We start from the raw sequence: 20,006 nt of genomic DNA on the forward strand, positions 1-20,006 counted from the left end.
AATACCAACAGACTGACGATCAATGAAGTGCCAGAGGCCCAGGGTCATAGCAAGCCAGCCAGCCAGCCTCACTCTTATCCGCCTAAGAGCATGGTAGCATGAATGTTTATAAAGTTCTGAATACAGTGTGATTACACATAGAATGGACATTTTAATCCTGTCCATTTTTTAAAGAATACAAAATTCAGATTGTCACTGCTATGGGTGTGTTCATACTACAGTCAGGGCCGTGGCCAGTATTATAGAAATACTGTAACCATGGGTAATAGTTAGCTGCTAAAATTTGAACAAACTCAATAAAACCAACTCAAGACCATTGCCTTTATTTTCCCATAGCTAATATCAGATTCCATTCTTTTGGAGACACTCTGGACGGGACATAAATATACAAATATACAACTACTGTGGAAAAGCTAAATGTAATATATATTACATGTAAATATACCAAAAATTATATATAAATCATATCAATATATCTTAAATTGATATATAAGGTTAGAGTCAGACATGAATTGGTTATGGATAATGTTTTGATCAGGCTGTACACAATGATGGGAAGTCAATTCTAATAAGGATAGATGTGCAAACCTGTGTGTAAGTGTTTGTGTGTGTGCATTTGTTAAATGTAGCTGTTAAAAGTCCTCCCAAAATAATTCAGATCACATGAACCCAGTATCCTTTGTGGCCCTGACCACAGTCCGGTTTCAATGAATTATTAATGAATCATCAATTATTCATTTCAGCCCTACTCTAAAATAACTAACTACATAAACTATGTGATAAGGGGAAGCCCTGCTTTTGCACTTAAGTGACATTTATAGACTTAGAAACCAGTCATGTTATTTAGTCATTGACTGTATAATAAAGTATCAGTGTGTAGTATTCACACAGGGGCTGTGGTTCCCCATGTGCTGCAGAGTGCTGCCACCTGTCGGCCGGTGTGAGTATCCGTTCAGCATCTTCACTAGCTTCAGTCCACACACATGCTAACTCCTGAGCTGCTGGAACGCTGCTAAACGATGAACCGTCACAACAATGTCCCGTTCGGCGCCTCTGCGGCTCCTCCACCACCCAAAAACAAGCCCGGAAGGTAAATGTCAAAGCTCTGCGCACCCTTTCACTCCTGTGAACTCTTCCTCTGGCCAGCTAGGTAGCTAAAGCTAATAGCAAAACATAGTCAAGCTAGTTGTTAGCACAGATAAACCCACATTCTGCCTTCATGTGACCCGTCTGACGTTTGTTTTCTGTGATGAACAGAATACCCAAAGACTTCATGGAGGCTATGAAACGTATCCCGGCGAATGCAGCAGACAATTCAAACATCAGGCCGCCGCCTAAGGAGGCTGCTGTGACACAACCGACCAAGAAAAGAGCAGGTAAATAAACATGTTAAAGAACTAGCCTCCTGTTATCTCTCTGGGACGTGAAGTGTTATTCTTTGCAGACGCTTTTCCAACAAACCTGTCAGTTATTTTATATTCTCAGGAAATTGTTTGACTTTATTAGACAGTTAGCAGTAGAAAGATGACAGGAGAGTGACGTGCAACAGAGATAACCACCTGGACTACAATCAGATCCTGCAGTTCACTTTCTGCACCTGAAGCCTAAGTCTGTGTTATCTGCAAAGTCTAGGTTCCAACCTTGCTGAAAGATAATATTGTAAAGTCTAAACAGATCAGGAGGAAAGAGCCCAACTGGGCCACAAGATGTTAGGGACACACACCCAGGTTTATTTATGTCATTCCAGCTGTATCTTCAAAACATACAGAGGAAGAAAATGGCGTTTCTCGGGACCTGTGTGTGTATGAACAGTTAACGGACAATACAAAAGAAGCAGCAAAGTATGATCATCATAAAGTGCAATCAAGTACCTGAGCTAAAATGATTTAATACGCGTAATAAATGCTGTGCAGATTCAGAATGAGTTGAGCAATCTTTCGACCTGTGGGAGGAATCTGGTGAACACCCGATGATTAAAAACCCAAGCTGCTTTAGCATGCAACAATAATGTAATGCTGTAATTCTACTACAGTGTTCCCTTAGCAAGTTTCACAAGTCTGCTAGCTGAGTTTGACTCCCCAAAGAAATCAGAGGAAATATATCTCCTCCTAAAACTAGAGGCAGTATACATCTACAAACAGGCATCAAAAACAGTCTGCATAATTATAAAGTTAACATTTTATTGGTTTCAGATGTTATATTTGTTAGTTCTCTTGTATGGTCTGCCAAAAATGTCCACCTACTGTAAAAGAAGTAGAAAATCTGTTTAAGGTTTCATTGTTGCCGATCAGTATTGAGTATTATTGTATTAATTGTTGTCATTGTAACTTATAGAGACAAAAAAAAGAAACCAAACACAACCTGCTACCCTGCATTGTTAGTACAAAGCTAGGTTCCATATCTAAATGTATCAAGTTTGTGATTTGTTATCCACAGGAAAACCTTCTGGCTTCAAATGGAAGTCTTCATTCACACCATTAGGAGGAGGAGAAGAACAAGAACAAGAAGAAGAACAAGAGGAGGAGGAGGAGTACTCTCCGGACAAAAGCACAACCAATTCAGAAATGTGAGTCGGGAATTCTGGAGTCTTTTCGTGGCAACACCTCTAGAGGCTCGACATCTCTCACTCACTGACCTCATGAGCCTCTAAGTCTATAGTTGTGTGAACTTCTTCCAGTTCTGCAGAAGCCTCTGACAAAGGTTCAGGTAGTGAGTGACGTCTTTTGCAGTCAGAATCCAGTACGTCCCACAGTCGAGCCTTAAAACTTTGAAATTAGAGCTCTTTGAAGATGATGATGAAATGTTAACATTAAAAAGGGCAATGTAATTTACTTCAATGGCTATATAACAAAAGTTCAATACATATTGATATCATGTTGATGGGTTTTGGCGAGCATGGGGAGAGGTAAAACATGAATAATTATTTTGAGTGTTCTAAATGAGATTTTTGAAATATTTAACTGTTAAGCAAATTGTGATTTATCCTGATAATTATTGATATCGACCGAAATGGAAATTTTTATTTGTAAATCTTTGGCCTATAACCCGTAGCTCTACCGCCTTGTATATTCTACCTGGACTTATGAGGTCAAAGAATAGATGCAATGTCTAAATGACTGCTTAAACTAATCGACTGATTTCACAAAATGTACAAAGCATCTTAATAGTCGGAGGAAAGTTCTGTGAGTGTTTTTTGCCTTTGTTTTACATGTGAACTTTTCACAGATGATCAATATCTTTGTAAATTGCATGTAACACTCCGAGTGATGATTCTTCCTTCTCCCTCAGGGTTGAGCTCTACGACCCTTATGAACCTGGCTTATCAGACTCTGAATTCGAGTTGGCACAGAGCAGAGCTCAACATCACTCCTCACTCGATCAGGATAACAACACGGAAGGCCAACGTTTGTCTCCAGGTAGAGGCTGCCGTGACAAAGGCCGCTGGGACTCACCCTACCCTAAGCCAGGGAACCGACTCTTTGACAGACCTGACTTAATACCTGAGTTCATCCCCGATGACAATGAAGGTCCCTGTTCTCGCTTGCTGCCTGAGCGGGAAGCTTATAGCCCGCACAGTGAATCATTTGACCAACAGGAGTATGACTCCATAAGCCGTCCCCTGGAGCACAGGTTGTGCAGCCCTGAAAGGATCGTTGCCAGATCCTCCAGCCAAGAGTTCCCTGCATCTTACGGAGGACAGGAGACCAATGGGGAGGAGAGGATGAGAATGCCAGAACACAGGAGAGAGGTACTATCGATGTGACGGTTAAAATTAAGTATCTTAATCATAGTCAGAGACTCAAATCATGTCAAACAGTCTGTGATTCAAAGAAAAGAAAGATAATGTCGGGTTAGTTGTTACATTCAATCTTGAGTTTTAGACTGTAGCAGGATAATGTAAACCTGGATATAGAAAAGACTCGTAATTCCGAAAAGGGGATTTGCCCAATGCATTAGCATGACACAGAATCATTTTTACATGTGTGTCTGTTTGACATTGTTTTTCTTTTTTATCTATAGTGACAACATACTTTCTATCTCCTATAGATGACCACTACTGTCAGATTATCCCCTCCAAAGTTACGGCAAAATTCTAGACATCATTTGGGGCATATGGAAAAGGGTAAGTTGGTGTATTCATGATGAAATGACGCTTTGTGGCTGTTATTTACATCCATTTTAAGAAATCGAACATGAATGCATGCACAACACATCTGATTATATAGTTTGAAAAGGTAAATATCAACAAACCACTGTGCGCTTTAATGAGCAAAGCTATATGTGTATTCCCACTGTGGACCTAAGTTATCCTTTGTACAATGTTCTGTAGATCTGGACCCAAACATGGCTGCCAAAGAAAGGACAAGAAACAGGACCAAAATGGTTATAACGGACAAGTAAGCACCAGCCATACTGATGCTGTATTATCTAAAGATGTAGAGTATAAATCATTCTATTTATTTTAGTCTAAAGTCTGGAGGTATTCATCAGTAAGTGCTCAGAAGAAATTATTAACAGAAGAGGAAGTTTACATGATTGTCATTTGCTATCATTGGCTAAGTTGCATTATAGACTACTTCCTCAAATTTGCCCAAATATCGGTTTAAGAACTGCACAATAGCAAAGAAATGGGCATGCATATGTCAGCAACTGTTGTGAAAGATACAATTTAATAGCGTATACAATTTGGGTGAATGGCCGTGGAGAGAGAGAGCATATTTAGCTTTGTGTAAACTAATCATTTTCATCTCCAGTTATTATACAACTTTGCTTGCTCTTTGTTTTTTAACCCAAAGTTGTTGAGCTTCAGCTTACACTTACAACCAAGGTACAGTGAGCGTGATAAGAGAACCCTGCTGGACTGACCATTGACCGATTTGTTCCCTTCGGGTTTTGAGGAGCAGGATCTTTTAGAGCAAAAAGACAAATATCCATTATTCACATTTTTATTGTGGCATTTCTAAGGGGTCTGTTAAAACCTCAGCCTTCTGTATAAATTGTCAATTCTCTCGTTACAAAGGAGCCACCATTGTGAATTACTGTGTGAACTATTATACAACAGTTACAAGCTCTCAAGTAAAAAAAACAAACATTGAAACATTGGATATGCACTTGAACCTTCATGTTTAAATCACATTTACCTATTTACCATATGTAACACTAAGAAAATCACATAATGAGCCACTTCCCAGAAATAGTTTATTTCAAACGTTTTTTAGGCCAAAAAACATCAATTTGGATGTTTTATCTTCACTCTTGTGACTCTAATGTCAGAGTCTGTATTGACCTGCTCTTAAGACATCATTTTAACTCAAAATGTAGACCGTTGGCTTTTGAAAGCTCTGCTATTTACCTGTTAGAGCATGAATATTCCTTCAACACCTTCAATATCTCCACATTTCTCTGGTAGGGATCCCATCACCTGTGACCTTTGTGATGTGGAGCTAGGCAATGGGCAGGAGCTGGAGGATCACCTGGACAGCAGAGGCCACTGGGGGACTCTGGAGTACATTCAACAGAATAATAATTACAATGATCTGGAGATAGCTTTCCTGCAGGTAAGACAATGCGATGTATGGCTCAGTACGTCCTATTGATTCTCTGCAGTAACGTCCTCTTTCTACTGTTTTTGATTGTTTGATGTTTATTTAATACATAAACAAATGTTTGTATGTTTGTGTGGTAATTGACGTTCTTTGTTCCTACAGGATGTCATGCTGTACAAAAGCCGCCAGTGTAGCCGAGCCATAGAGCAAAGCGCTGTATTTGGTAACTGACTTCTAATATTCACAAATTGGGGATGGTGGAAGTAAGCTAGTCTAAATGCAGTGTGACTGTTGCAGCTCTGCAGGAGAACGACCACATGGCAAAGTTGGAAATGTTCCACTGTGCAGCCTGCGACGTCTATGTGTCCACATCTGCGTCCTCGGTGCAGACCCACATCACCTCTCTGGACCACCTCTCCAACATAAAGGTAACACTGCTGCGGGGCTGTTTTACACACAAATAATTGAATACCTATTGTGTTTGTTGTTCGTGGATTTAAAACTGGTCCTTGAAGGAGCGAGCTAAAGTGGTGACTGATTGATTTCTTTCCTGAAGGAGTTTGAAGTGCAGCAGAGACGTACTTGCCTCGACAAAGCAGGAACTATAATGAATAAGCTGAAACCTCAGTTTGAACACTTCGTAAAGGTATCTGCTTCAACTTCAACAACGTGATATGTGTGATTCCTGACAGCATAAAGCTGTGGAATCTTCTGATAACCTGTGGGTAATAGTTGACATTTAATAACCAGTACTCACTCAATGGATTAATAGCTGCACTGTGTCCTTATGTAGTTCCCTCAGGTTAGTTGTTCATTCTCTTGAGTGTTTTTTGAAATAATTTAATTAATTCCCCCTGAATAAATAGCATTGCCAAATTAAATTCAGTTACATTTCGTTTTCAGGAAAAAAGATGTCTGTTTTTAATGTTTTTAGAAATTGAAAACAATATACTATGTATGTTATGTAATTTGAGAGCTCAGTTTAGTTAATGTGGGGATGATTGACTAATTGAAAGGAATACATTTTAGATATGTGAAGATAGAATTTACACAAAGAAACTGAAAAAACTGGTTACCAACGGACTGGCTTGGCTAAAACAAATAAAAATGTGCCTTTGGCCAAATGCATCAATCATAAAAGCAAGTTTTGTAAAATAATCAGATTCCATCTAGTAATTTGCCTTGAAAGTATGAAGCTGTGATGGAGGCTGTGCATCAACATTTTCAACTTAAGCAGTCGCGTTCATAAGGAACTGCAATATTTCCTCTTGAGAAAAGCATTGTATACATTACACAAGGTAAAATAATTTATTTGAACTAAGGAACTTTTTTTATTTGTGTCTTTAGCCTGATTATTGTGATTAGTAGCACAAGAAAAAAAACTACTATTGGTTTCTGTTGAGGTTCATACTCAGCTCTGAGGATAACAAACTGATTCTTCTCTTTCAGGGTGAAAGCCTGTTTTAATGGCCTGTCTTCAACAATCCTTGAAACAGAGAAGCTGTTCACTTCAGATGAAGAAAAATGGATCTGAAACAGCAGCTCACTTTGAACCATAACCACATGTACTGGATGGTTGTTTTTTAACACGTTATTTCACATTTTGTACATAAATACAAAACTTCAATCATCACCATGTGGTCACTTTAAGAAATGCAGCTTGTGATTTTTTTCTAATCTACAAAACTGTTTGTTTCTGTGCAACAAAAAAAACAGGTAGACAGTAAACTTGTTTCTTTGCATTTATTTAGAACACATGTTTTTAAGCATTGTATTTGTGTGATATAGTACATTTAAAATTAAATTATTTCAAAACAGTATATTTAAACATTAAATATAGGTGACATGTATGAAGGGCATTGCCAGCACGGGCTGTGCATGAAAGGTCTTTTTCTTCACCACTTTTAATTTCATCTTTGTATTAGAAACAATGTAGTTACTGAAACTCTATGAAACACTTTCTATGCATAACAAGTTTGCAGACATTTTTCTTTTGTTCTTGAGAAGCAGAGCTCTTCTTCCACTTGTGATTCTTGGAACTGTCTTTAGAGAGAATTTTCATCTCAGTAACTATGACCTGAAAACAGTGAGGGCTTGGATTTCATAATTTTGTTGTACAAAAGAAACATGATTATATGCATCTTACGAATGTGAATATTGATATAGAGGAGAGGTGTGCTCTCAAACTTTGACAAAAACAGACTCAAACCATGAGAAATCTGAGGTAAAAGTTGTTTTCATTAGAAATGGATTCCACACAACATTACTGCATAAAGAAGAAAACAGTCCATCCATTTGGAATTGTTTTCCAACAATGGACTGGGTAAAAACAGAAAAAGGTAACAATATCCAAAATAATTAATTTTCATCGGTCCAAATGTCCAGACATGTACAGCACCTCCAGCATTGAGCAGTATTGTACTTTTGGCCAGTATTTCATTGACTTAAAAAAAAGTGACGGAACATCCAATGCACATACACATACAGTCTAGTGAAATCTAAAAAGATCCCCAGTGGCTTCATGAGGCAGCATGTGTGGCTGTCAGAGAGCGGTCGTGGTCAATCTTGAGGGCTTGGGGGTCCTTGGGCAGCGAGGGGATCTCGACCATACTCAGCCCAGTGTGGGGGACACTAGTGTTCATAATGTGTCTCTGTAAATGTTTAATCCAGTCCTCCTGGACCGACAAGGGACCCTGGAAGACGAGGTCGCAGAACCTGTAAAGAGATGGAAAGACTGATGAAGATACAGCAACGCAAAGTGTGTAAAACAACAGTTGCACGGTTCCAGATTTTCATTCTTGTTTCTACTTTAAACTTTTGAATTTGTAGAAACTAATAGATATACCAAAAACATGAGGTGCATCATGGTGTTAGGCTTCTCACCATTGGTGCACTTGAATAAAATTGCTTTTTAAAAACATAAACCAACAGGAAATGAATCCCAAGTCTGATAAGTGATTAATTATTTAATTTCTGAACATAAATGCCAAATATTAGCTGTTTCAACCTTCTAAAAAGTGATGATTTACTTGAATTTGGACTGTTGGTTTGACCAAGGACATCAGGGGTTGGATTTATAAAAGAGTGTGTAGGATTCTTACAAAAAGCGTGCGTACGCACAAAAGCTGGAAATGGCCAAAGCTAATTCCGATTTATAAGACCGTGCGCACACAAACCTGAACTCCAATTCCACCCTCCACACGCCCAATTTCAACTATAAATGGTCAATGCAAAGCACGTCACGAATATTAAATTATGAAGCTGACCAATGGGTTTCCACCGGAGTCCTGACGGAGGCTCAGCATCAAGCGATGTGAAGAGGAAGTGAAACTTTCTGACACTGACATCGAGAAGTCTGTTAGTGAGGTGAAGAGCGACTTTATGGGACAGCAGTGATGTCACTATTAAAGAAAATACACTGACACTCTGCCGCTGCTGTGGATAACACAATGGTTTAATGTAAATGATGAATTGGATCAATAATCTGGCTTCAGTTCACCACCTCACGTCTGCGTCGCCACTTTCCTATCTCCTAAACGTTTGTACACATGGGTCCGAGTTTGCGTGGAAATACGCAAATTCTCCCGTCAAGTTTGTTTTTATAAATCCCAACGTTTGCGTGAGAAGTGCTGCACGTACGTTTCAGGCCCCGTTTTGTGCGTACGCAACGGTTATACATCCGACCCCAGATGTCTTAATTTATATTCTTATTAGTCTTATTAGTAGATCATCCAAAACTGCAGGATTATTAAATTCAGAGACAGCAGTGATGTGCTCAATCTATAGAATTTAACAGAATTATTATTATATGCTCGTGTTAGTTCTGGGATTGATCGATTCCGTCATCCAATCTGTGTGATACTGGTGTTCAGCTCACAGATCAAAGATCGATAGAATCTATATCAGCTGATCAGACATCGCTGAACCATCGCTTCCTCCTCCTCCTTCCATTTGCATATACACGCAGCATCACACACCAGTTTCACGACAGTATTTATATATTTAGAGCAACCGGACCGATTACCTCACATCCGTGGATCCTAACCTCCACTCTAGGATATTATTTGAAAGTGATTAGTTTTTCTTAATTTCTTGTAAATGATCTCCAGTGTGCTCTGTGCGTCTAATGGCACAGTCATGTTCACTGCAGTGATTCGATGAGTTTGCGTGAGAAGTTGCTTATGTACGTTTCAGGCCCCGTTTTGTGCGTATGCAACAATTATGAATGAGACCCCTGGTTATTCTACAAAGCTGGATTTTGTGTAGTGATTTATCAGTTCCATTATCAATGACAACACAGCATGTTCATCTGTGCAGATTTACAGATAGAAGCCAAACAGACCACAAAAAATGATCAACGGCCCAAATTTGGTTGCCTGGGGCAACTGAACAGCTGCAGCCTTTTGAACTGCAAATGCAATGATTTCTTTTGTTTAGAGAGCGTAACACTGTGTGCTCATTAAATATGAAAACAAACTTCAGTACCTGCAGGTGAGTCTGTACATTTCCTCTGGAGTTTGTGTGTGTAAGGGCAGAATCTTCTTCTTGGAGCCAGGCCTCGAGCGCTGCCTCCTCACTTTACAGTCAAATGCTAAAAAAAAAAGGGCAGACAATACTTTTGACATTTACAGAACTATCTATGAGATTACATCACCGCCTTGCTAGGTAAACATTGTCATGGATAAAAGTCCATCATAACTAGTTTTAATCTTGTTTAGTGATATTCAAAGATACCATTCATTTGGTAAATCGAGACACATGCCACAAAACAGTCCAGTTAGAAATTCCCAGCTAGTTATGGATAATCTGCTGGGACTTACAGGTAAAATCGACAGGTAGACTGTAGTTACTGTCCACCTGATCTGATTAAAATTCCTTATCACATATAGCAAGTGAGGTTAAAGGTATTCCTCATTTGTTCAGACTGTAATAAAAAAACAGATGTAATGATAAGCATGATGGGTATATATAAATAATAATAACAGTTGTATAATGTGTTGGGCCTAAAAGCTGATCTATATGCTTTTCACATTATTACACAGATTTTTCTAGTCTGAGAAGAATTTTGGTCAGGGGGGCTTTTTTGAAAACTCCTTATTGCGGGGTTAGGGTTAGGGTTATTTTCTCTGTGTTTACCTGAAGCTATCGCTAACGCCACTTACCGCTTCCCTCAAGTAAGGCATTCCTCTTTCGTTTTGCATAAGCCCGCAGGTGATTGGACAAGCTGACTCCACTGTGGAAAGTTGCATTGCAATGCTCACACACCTTCCTGTTGAATTCACCTTTCTCTGCAACGAAACAATAATATACATAGAAATATGTGAAAACATAAATGCGAGTATACTTTTTTCGAGTAAGAAGGAACAGGTCATAGTAAAAAAAACAAAAGTGTTTCTTTCGGAAATGAACGACTACACATTACAATAATGTCTTTTGAAATATATGTTGTATTAGAAATTTAGTTAAATTAGGAAACAAGGTCTTAGCAGTGAAGGATGAGAGCTATTAAAGTGAAAATATGATGAACTACATGATGAAGTTTCCTGTCAAGAGCTAGGGTCAATTAATCCATTTTAAATTTATCAAAGAATTCAATTTGAGTATTAAATGTAAGGTGTACCTTACACTTCAAAACAAGAGGCTATACATTTGATATTTTTTTACAACTTTGGTTTTTATAAATCAGACAATCTGACACTGGTCCTTCTAAAAACGTAGTTGTTTTACAAACTAAATTCAAGATATCTTTTCAAAAATGGTTGTTGCATCATTTTTTCTGAGGTGTGGTAAAATGAAAATACTGGCTGATTTATTATTATTATCCAACAACTAGTCTGATGATACTGATAATAGACTAAAGCATTCCACTTCCTGTTTAACCTGTGTGGTGACTATTATCTAAAATGTGCTTACCGCATATCGAGTTTGGCAGTGAATCTGAAGCGTGACCACTGTTTGAAGAAAGCGTTGTGTTTTTTGACATCTGATTGGATCCCCTTAGTCTGCCGTCTTCCTGACACTTTCTCTTCTTCAGGATTCCTATTAAGGCAGTTGTGCCTTGGAGTGAATTCTTAACATCCCACTTGGACTCTAGAGAACTTTCTTCAGACTCCATTTCCGCTAAAGAAAACGTGGACATCAGCGGTTTGGCATCATTGCTAACTCTTGGAATAGAATTACTTTTTGGGAATCCAATGGGGGGTGGCATGAAACGATCATCACTGGAAAGCTTTGGTGAAGCACCATATTGGTAATGGATCCGTCTCTTTCCCAAAATTTGAATTGCCCGCTGGAATTCCTTCTTGTCACGCATCAACTCCCGGAGTAAAACTAACGGGGATTTGGTCTTTGACGAAAAGCTTCTACCGAGCTTTTTGAGGTGGCCTCTTATGTGGTTGGACTGGCCAGTCCTGTTATCAAAGGAGTCTCCACATAATGGACAGGAGTGAATACTCCTCACAGTCCCAGAATCCGACTCCATCTGTAATGCTGAAATAATAACACAAAAAATTGCATAAATATAGTACAATATGATAAATGTACACATTGGAAGTACATAAAAAGTAGTAAATACAAAGTATTGCATATAGGTACACATAATGGAAAACTATAGTTTAAACCCAGTTCAAAACATGTTCAACTGGATCTACAAGTTGTGAGAAAATGGAATTCACCAAAATAAATCCAGAGATCTTGGTGGTAGATGCATTTCTACAATAGGCCTAAACAAGGCGATTAAGTAAGCTAACATTTCCACCCAGAGAAGTTGCAAAGAGAGAAAAAAAAAGATCAGATTATGATAATGTATGTGTACCGAAGACATCTAATACATGATTTATTGTGCCTAGGCTGACAAACTGATGTACTGTAGAGACAGTGGTTTGCGCTCTGCAACTCACTGTTTGTAAATACTTCAGTTTTTGGTCAGTTGACGGAAAAAACTTGTGGATTGTCGTTCAGTTAACCTGTGTTTAAAGCACTAGAAACCAGAGGGCACATCTCCAAAATGAGCACCCAAATGAGCATGGCTTGATGTCCGTTGCAGAAAGCCATGTCATGACTCATTTTTGAGCACTGATGCAACTTTTGTGTCTTGTCTCCATAGAAATAATTGTGTAAGTGCATGCAACTATTACTATTTTCTGTTAGTTTTCAACTGCAATTTGACTAATCTCTAGGATGAGCAACTGAGCCCTTATTTTTAGTTGCCCCAGAGGATTTTCCTCAGCAGTGGTACCACATTCCAAGATCTCCGCAAAATCAAGGCTTTACAAAAAACGATTCAGATACTGAATCGTTATAAAACCAATGATTTCTTACAATAGAAGAAAAACATGTAATAAGTATGGAATTACCCTTTTTCAATCTCCGGAATGCAGTGATCTTCCGTCGAATTCGTGGCCTCCTATCTTGAGAAGCCACCTGCTCAGGAGGCACTACATGGCGTGCATTGTAGGTCAATCCAACCCTATGCAGATGTCCTCTGACATGATTGGATAATCCAACACCTGACTCAAAGACAGCGGGACAGTATGGACAGTTCTTTTGGTCCGATTCCGACCCTGATAAATCTTCGGAGTAGGATTCACTCAGTGGTATTTGGTGGGATTCAAAGGTTTCTTCACATACTTCCGTTTCTATGCATTCTTCTTTGATTTCAGGGTCCGTTAAAGACTGAGGGTCCTCAGTCTTTATTTTCTCAAACAACCTCTTAGATGCCTGCAGAGCACCCCTCATGGACATTCTTCTGCTATAGGTGTAAATTATGTTTTGTTTTTCTTCCTTGACAACGTTGTCAAAAGAGTTCATGTCGTTGTCATCAAACTGGAGAATGTCGAAGTCGTCATATTCTTCTTCTTCTTCTTCTTCTTCTTGGTTTATATTTTTGGGACTCTGCAATGGTTTTGGTAAGATAAAGCATGAGTCTTGATCAGCGGTGTTGCGAAATGGGATGGACATCTTCCGCTTTGATGGTGACCTTCTCACAGTTGAATGATTCACATTCAAGTTGGGTTCATGCATGCTTTGGAAGTCCTTTTCAGCTGCACCTGATGGCAAACCATGTCCATTTGGGGATAAAGATGAATCTTCAACCTTGACAGTGAATGTTTCTGGAAACTGATCAGAGTCATCGTTGCTGCAATTATTGGTTTCCTCATTTTGCTCAGCAGACTTCTTTCCACGTTGTTGTCTGGACAGGAGAACGTTAATGGATTTGTCAAGCTTTGACTCCATCGGTTGAGACTTGAGACCTCTCTTTATCTTGCTATTTTTAAATAGGTCTGAAATGTCATTGGATTCACTTGGTGAACAGGCTCTTCTAGAAGAGATACGATTTTTTATTGAGATTTGAGACATGAATTCTGCATCTTGTACAGGACTTTTACGAGTGGGCACATAATGTTCCTTCGATGGTTGCCCCTTTTTTTGACTCGGCTGTATAGCTTCATATTCCTCAAATATTTGTTGATGACGTCGCAGAAGGTGATTCTTCATTACATTTTTGCTAAAAGCCTTGTAAGAACAAATGTCACAGGAGTATGTTTCAGAGCCATGATTCTGGATCAGTGAATATTTCTCACAAGGCTGTGGAGCTTCGTATTCCTCCGCACTTGTCTGAATAGCTTCGTATTCCTCAAAGGTTTGTTGATGGCGCCGCAGAAGGTGATTCTTCATTACATTTTTGCTAAAAGCCTTGTAAGAACAAATGTTACAGGAGTATGTGTCAGAGTCATGATTCTGGATCGGTGAATATGCTTCACAAGGCTGTGGAGCTTCGTATTCCTCTGCACTTGTCTGAATGGGCTGTGTAGCTTTGTATTCCTCAAAGGTCTGTTGATGGCGCCGCAGAAGGTGATTCTTAAAAATATTTTTGCTAAAGGCTCTGTAAGAACAAATGTTACAGGAAAATGATTCAGGGTCATGATTCTGGATCTGTTTTCTAACCGTTATAACAGTGTGCTGCATAACATGATGTCTCCTAAGATCATTCTCATTGAAAGTCCTGAAGCTACATTTGTCACATCGAAACTTTCTCTTTTCTTTCTCATGTGTTTTCGCATGTTGAACAAACGTGTTTGGGTAGTATGCTACAAATGGGCACTGAGGGCAGAAAAGCTTTTTCATTTCAACATTTCTATCCTCCTTCTTCTTATAATTCGTGCCTCTGATCTCTTCAGTGAGGTTTGCTCTCTTACCCTGGTGGATGGACATGTGCTCAATAAGAGAACCACTTTTTCTGAATGACAGTCCACATTCACGGCATATAAAAGGCTTTTGCGAAATATTCGACTGTGATTTGGAGAGCTTCCTTCCCTCGGATGACGTTTGGCTCCGATCAGGGTAAAGTTTTTCCGAGGGATCCACCATGACAACCATGTCCATTTTCCGCTTCCTTCTCTTTTGGCTGTTAGTTGGAAGGACTTCAGCTTTCGACTCGTCATCCGAAGAATCACCATTGTTTTCCCACAGAAACTGCATAAACTCTTTGTGAGGATCCCAATGAAGATCACTGGCACCGCTAAAACTATCCAACGAGTTCTCAGGTGAGTCGGAGTCAAAACCCCAAATTCCTGCAGAGTCAATTTCCTGGACAGTTTTTAATGGGGTGATGCTCTTTTCTTCCTCTTTCTCTGTGGAAATGCTATTGAGTTCATTTGCTTCTGTAGCCTGATGCGAAGAAGGTCCATTTCCCAGGCCAACTGGCGACAACATGTCTGTGTTTGACAGAACATCTAGGACACTGTTTTGTTTTCGAGAAAGCTTGCCAAAGGAATCAGAGGAAGAGGCTGACTCTTGAGCCATTCTTACAGGCTCTTGCAGTAGTGAGAGGGCATTAATCTCAGGTTCGGCATCTTTGTCATCGTCATCAACACCTGTCAGACATGACATTTCTGCTGCCATGACCTGAAAAAGACAAGTAAAGCCTTTTAGATATTCCACGGTCACAATCCATGCTTTTTTAGATATAACTAAAATTGGGGGGTTTTATGGCCTCTATTGTATAGGACAGCGAGTAAGCTTGTGAAGGGGCGACAGACAGAGAGTGGGGGAGGACATGCATAAATGCCAGCGGGTTGAAATCAAAACTTTGGCCTCTGCAAGTTGAGGCCTTGGCTCGTTGGGGCGGCAGCTCTACCAGGTGATCTATAACATTATCCTTTATTTACACTGATATGTACATTTTACAATTAATTGGTGGTCCGAACCATGGGAGTTGATCCGTAGAGATCAATCATAAGATTAAGATACATCTTGCATCTTTATCTTATAACATTATCCTTTACTTGTGACTATGTTTGATCTCTACGGATCAACTCCCATGGTTCGGACCACCAATTAATTGTAAAATGTACATATAGGTGTAAATACTAGGCTTATTATTGCTGTTACTTTATCCAGTAACGTTTCAATCCAAAAATGCACTCAAATCAAAGCAGTTTTTTCCAACGAGTTGTATGTTTGTGAGACGATTTGTTTTTAAGCCGTTTGAACTGCACGTTAAACGCAGTTGACAGTGGAAGCCATTGCAAAATGAGGAGTGGAAGATTCGGAGCCTACCACATCATTTAAGGATCTGTCCTTACTACTACTTTTTCACTTGAAAACACATCAACACTACTCAAGATAAGCTGGCATCCAAACTACTGTGGAGTTCTAGAGCCGCTAAAACCAAGAAGTCTAGAAACGCTACTAGGCCTGTTTGAGTTTGAAAACTATAGGGCAGGATTTTAGTCTGGGCAGTTGGAAACAGAGTTGTTTGGAAACTATGACATCAACTGCTTGCTGATTGGGTCTTTTCAGTTATGCCTGCTGATTCATCAGGCTCCTAGCATGTGACCACATTCTGGTAGGAAACAACCGGCGCTAGCCTGAAAAATAATCGGATTTGTGTCTGAACACCGTTGTCTGATCTGAACCATGGGTGTTGGGATCGGTTGAACATTTACCACCAGTTGGTAACATTCAAACTACTTTGTTTTAGTTTTAAGATGAATCGCCAATGCTACATTTGTGCCTGTTATCCAACTACTCCAGAGATTGAGGGCAAGGAAGTTTTGAAACGCTTCTGCCCCTGTTTTAGTTTGAAACTCCAGGGTTGTGATGTAGTATTGGTAAGCAGAAACTGAAACATTTGGAAATGATGATGTTACCCGCAGTAGCTTCCTGATTGATTTTCATCATTCGAAGCTCAACTACCAACAGTGAACGCAAAACGGTGGTTTAAATCCTTCGTCTTACTTTTCACCTGTCGTTTCTCATTTGTAGCAATTTCTCGAAGTAAGCAACCACTTGCAGAGTCGGAAATCTGCTTCCTGCCTGTGCGCTTGTTACAGAATTAGAAAACAACAACTAATTCTGCAAAAACAAAATACATGGAATGTTGGAGCACGCAATGGAAAATTTGATCTTAAACAGCCCTGTTAGAACAGAACAAAGAGCTGCAACAATCAAGGTTGACCAGTGAGACTGTACAATACGTCTAGCTGGAGTCTAGCTTTAGCTTTGCCTCTCTGGAAAGTTGATTCATTGTTCGGCCAAGTATGTAACCCCTTGATTTTTGCATTTCCTAATATACTATACATTATGTTGTAATCATATTTGCCTTTTACAGTCCTAGTAAAATGAAGGTACCTACTTTAAGTAGCTTTGCTGGCTAACAAAATAAAACAGCTAGCTACAAAAAGGAAGCTCATTGCATTGAGCAAAATGCAATAGGAACTTACAATCCCAAATGTGTCTAGTTCCACATTTCTCATGGTTATCGAGAACAGATCTTGAAGTCTCCACATAGGCCTGGTGGTGACGACATTGAGGCTACATTCATTCTTCAGCTGTGCTATGGATATGCCTGGAATCCACAATACTTCAGAGTTTTAGAGCAGCTAAAACAGAGTGTGGAAACGCTGCTGGATCTGTTTTAGTTTGAAAACTCCTGGGCAGCATTTTAGTCTAGACAGTTAGAAACATATCTGTTAGGAAACCCTGACATGGACACTCATAACTACTTGCTGATTGTGTCTTTTCGGTCACAACGTAGCCTTCGCTCATTCGTCAGGCTCCTATCACATGACCCCCTTCCATAAGAAAAACTAACAGGATTCACCTGGGCTACAAGTGTAGAACACAACATGGATAATCAATCACAAGCAATGATGACCATATTCTCTTGGCTTACCGATGCAGTTTAGTTGAATTCTATATTTTAACGCTACAACTGATGAGCTATATACAAGATGAACTATTGTTCGAGGTAACTGTGTACATCGGCATGTGTATGCCTTCCTGTTTACATTGGCTCGCGCATGCCCAGTGTACGCAAGTGGTCAACTGAAATGCGTTTTCAGGCGTGTTAGTAGGGACAGGAATTGAGACCGATACTGAGTCACAGCGCTCGTGTGGACAGAGAGGTTGTTTTAAAACACAATTTTTAAACCAGAATACAGTAGTAAGGACATAGCCGTAGTCAAAATTTGAGGTCGATGCTAGCTGACAATGACTATTTACACTAAATGAACAATGCAGCCAGTAGGAGGTGCTACATGGCTTAAACATTTTAGTCATATTTCAAATTCAGATACTCCAAAACGATTAGTTGATTGGCATAAATTACTATTCAGATTATTTTAAAGGGATTGTTTAAGTCTCTTCTGGAAATTGTGAGGTTTAGGGCTCACCTTTTTTTTCTTGATTGTAGCCTTAGGTATTGTATTGTTCTGTAAGTGATTTCATGGATTTAGAACATTAAACGATTATTTTTCATATTTCATGCATTAGTTATGTCAGAAATCAATTGGTAGATGAACCAATAATGAAAATGAACGCATAGTCGTAAACTGAAAGCTAAATCAGCGATGGTTAAGATTTGTATGTCTGGTTAAGGTTGGTCAATACATTTGGAAACGTTTGCGAAATGTCAGCGTAGTAACAGTCACACGGAAGCAATCAGTGTCGAATTTAGTGACATCTAGTGGTGAAGTCGCATGTTGCAGCTGAATACCCCTCACCTCACCCTCCACTTCCAAACATGAAAGAGAACCTTTGGTATCCTTCAGTTGTTAGAAAAACCTAGAGGAACCGCTCCAGATTTCATTTTAAAAAGGTTTTAGGATAGACAAAACACAATTCGTACAATTTGGATGATTAAACACAAATTAAATCACAACTAGGATTATTTTATACTCTGCCAATAGATCCCTTTCACCTAAATCTTACACACTGAACCGTACGTTTTCCACAATAGTCTCGCTTGTTTCAGTGTGCCTCTGTGATGTGAAAAGTAAACAGTATAGCTACTTGCAGTGACACCACAGTCACATCCCCGACGCGATCGACACAAAACAAATATGGCTCAATACAAAATATACTTGACATGGGGCTTGGATGATTAATTGTGGCCATTCGCAACGCCACAAGGTCGCCGGGTTGAGAAGTCTCGCATTTGAAGGGCAATAGAAGTGTCACACCAGGTGATCGCTGCTGTGGCAAAAAGGTGTTTGTCACATCTACACAGCGGTAGCGAAACTGCACAGGGATGAACCTCGTAACAAGGCTTTCGATGAGCGGCGCTGGCTTTTGTACAGAGCCCAAACTTTGCGCACAGTTGCCCGGTAAATAGCCATCCAACAGTAGTTTCAACGGGATTCCAAAGGGTACCTACTTTCACAGCAGATCGGGGGTTATTCGCACTTGGTCCCGCGCGGATCTCGTTGCATTTCCTCGGCGTTTGTATCACGCTGGCTCGTTGGATGCTGCTTGCAGGAGCTGCAGACCATTCTGTTCCAGACCCAAGCCTATTCCTCAGGCTAAACTACCGCCGGTGACAGCCATTACTCGCTGCTCGCGACGCGGATGTCGGTGAAACGACGATAAACCAACCGACTTTACCCCCGAGCGGCGCGGATGGTGACGGGGCGCAGTTTGTACGCTGCATTGAATAATTTCTTACTTTCGTCTTCCATCTATTTCTCAGTCGCCATTTTCCGTGGTGGTCTGGTGAGGGACGGAGCATTTCTTTTGTAAGGGTAACCGCGCTGACATTTTGCTCTTCCGTGACAGAGCATTAACAAATTCCCCGATAATTATATCATATTAGACACTGAATATATTAACAGTTACAGGTGATAAGGCTGTTTTAAGTTAGTGTCTCGCATAATTCCGGAACGTAATGTTACAAGTCGGCGCCGCGTTCCCCCCCGCGAAAGGTCCGCAATGGTTCAGTCCAGATAGGAGGCATAAAAAACCTGAGTTAATGACCATTTCTTTTTGGTAGTAGTTTTTTTTAGATGGATGGCGGCTAATCACCGTTTTAATTGATCAAATGAATCTAAACTCCAGTTATCATCTGGTTTGTGTTCTTTAAAAGAAAATAACTCGCTGGGCTCTGCTGCTCAAAGTTGTCACCGCCGCACAGAGCAGGTTTGTGCGGCAGCAGAGGAGAGATGTGACCATCTATCCCCC

At 39.9% G+C, this 20,006-nt stretch overlaps 2 protein-coding genes across 2 annotated transcripts; one reads left to right on the forward strand and one right to left on the reverse strand.

The window, feature by feature from the left end:
* Nucleotides 1-803: 803 nt before the first annotated feature.
* Nucleotides 804-7,274, forward strand: LOC133968444 (proline-, glutamic acid- and leucine-rich protein 1-like). The gene is made up of 11 exons (XM_062404452.1): nucleotides 804-1,090; nucleotides 1,258-1,376; nucleotides 2,437-2,566; nucleotides 3,289-3,748; nucleotides 4,048-4,123; nucleotides 4,331-4,397; nucleotides 5,411-5,558; nucleotides 5,709-5,769; nucleotides 5,844-5,974; nucleotides 6,103-6,192; nucleotides 6,996-7,274. The coding sequence occupies exons 1-11, from the start codon at nucleotides 1,020-1,022 to the stop codon at nucleotides 7,011-7,013; spliced, it is 1,371 nt and encodes a 456-aa protein (XP_062260436.1). The 5' UTR covers nucleotides 804-1,019; the 3' UTR covers nucleotides 7,014-7,274.
* Nucleotides 7,275-19,549, reverse strand: znf644a (zinc finger protein 644a). Its single transcript, XM_062404451.1, has 6 exons — nucleotides 19,207-19,549; nucleotides 12,902-15,452; nucleotides 11,460-12,035; nucleotides 10,709-10,834; nucleotides 10,032-10,137; nucleotides 7,275-8,261 (listed from the first exon to the last, which is right to left on the reverse strand). Exons 2-6 carry the CDS (start codon nucleotides 15,447-15,449, stop codon nucleotides 8,066-8,068), a joined length of 3,552 nt encoding a protein of 1,183 aa, XP_062260435.1. The 5' UTR covers nucleotides 15,450-15,452; nucleotides 19,207-19,549; the 3' UTR covers nucleotides 7,275-8,065.
* Between the last annotated feature and the right edge of the window lie 457 nt (nucleotides 19,550-20,006).

Source organism: Platichthys flesus, chromosome 14, assembly GCF_949316205.1.
Source record: "Platichthys flesus chromosome 14, fPlaFle2.1, whole genome shotgun sequence".
Lineage (NCBI taxonomy): Eukaryota > Metazoa > Chordata > Actinopteri > Pleuronectiformes > Pleuronectidae > Platichthys > Platichthys flesus.

Excerpts from the sequence above, each read along its gene's own strand:
- znf644a (XM_062404451.1), bottom strand. The coding sequence starts at position 15,449 with ATGGCAGCAGAAATGTCATGTCTGACAGGTGTTGATGACGATGACAAA. Across the intron at positions 12,036-12,901 it reads ATTCCGGAGATTGAAAAAGG|CATTACAGATGGAGTCGGAT; the intron begins GTAATTCCATAC and ends TTATTATTTCAG. Across the intron at positions 10,138-10,708 it reads TGCCTTACTTGAGGGAAGCG|CATTTGACTGTAAAGTGAGG; the intron begins GTAAGTGGCGTT and ends TTTTTTTTTTAG.
- LOC133968444 (XM_062404452.1), top strand. The coding sequence starts at position 1,020 with ATGAACCGTCACAACAATGTCCCGTTCGGCGCCTCTGCGGCTCCTCCA. Across the intron at positions 5,770-5,843 it reads AGAGCAAAGCGCTGTATTTG|CTCTGCAGGAGAACGACCAC; the intron begins GTAACTGACTTC and ends TGACTGTTGCAG. Across the intron at positions 5,975-6,102 it reads ACCACCTCTCCAACATAAAG|GAGTTTGAAGTGCAGCAGAG; the intron begins GTAACACTGCTG and ends TCTTTCCTGAAG.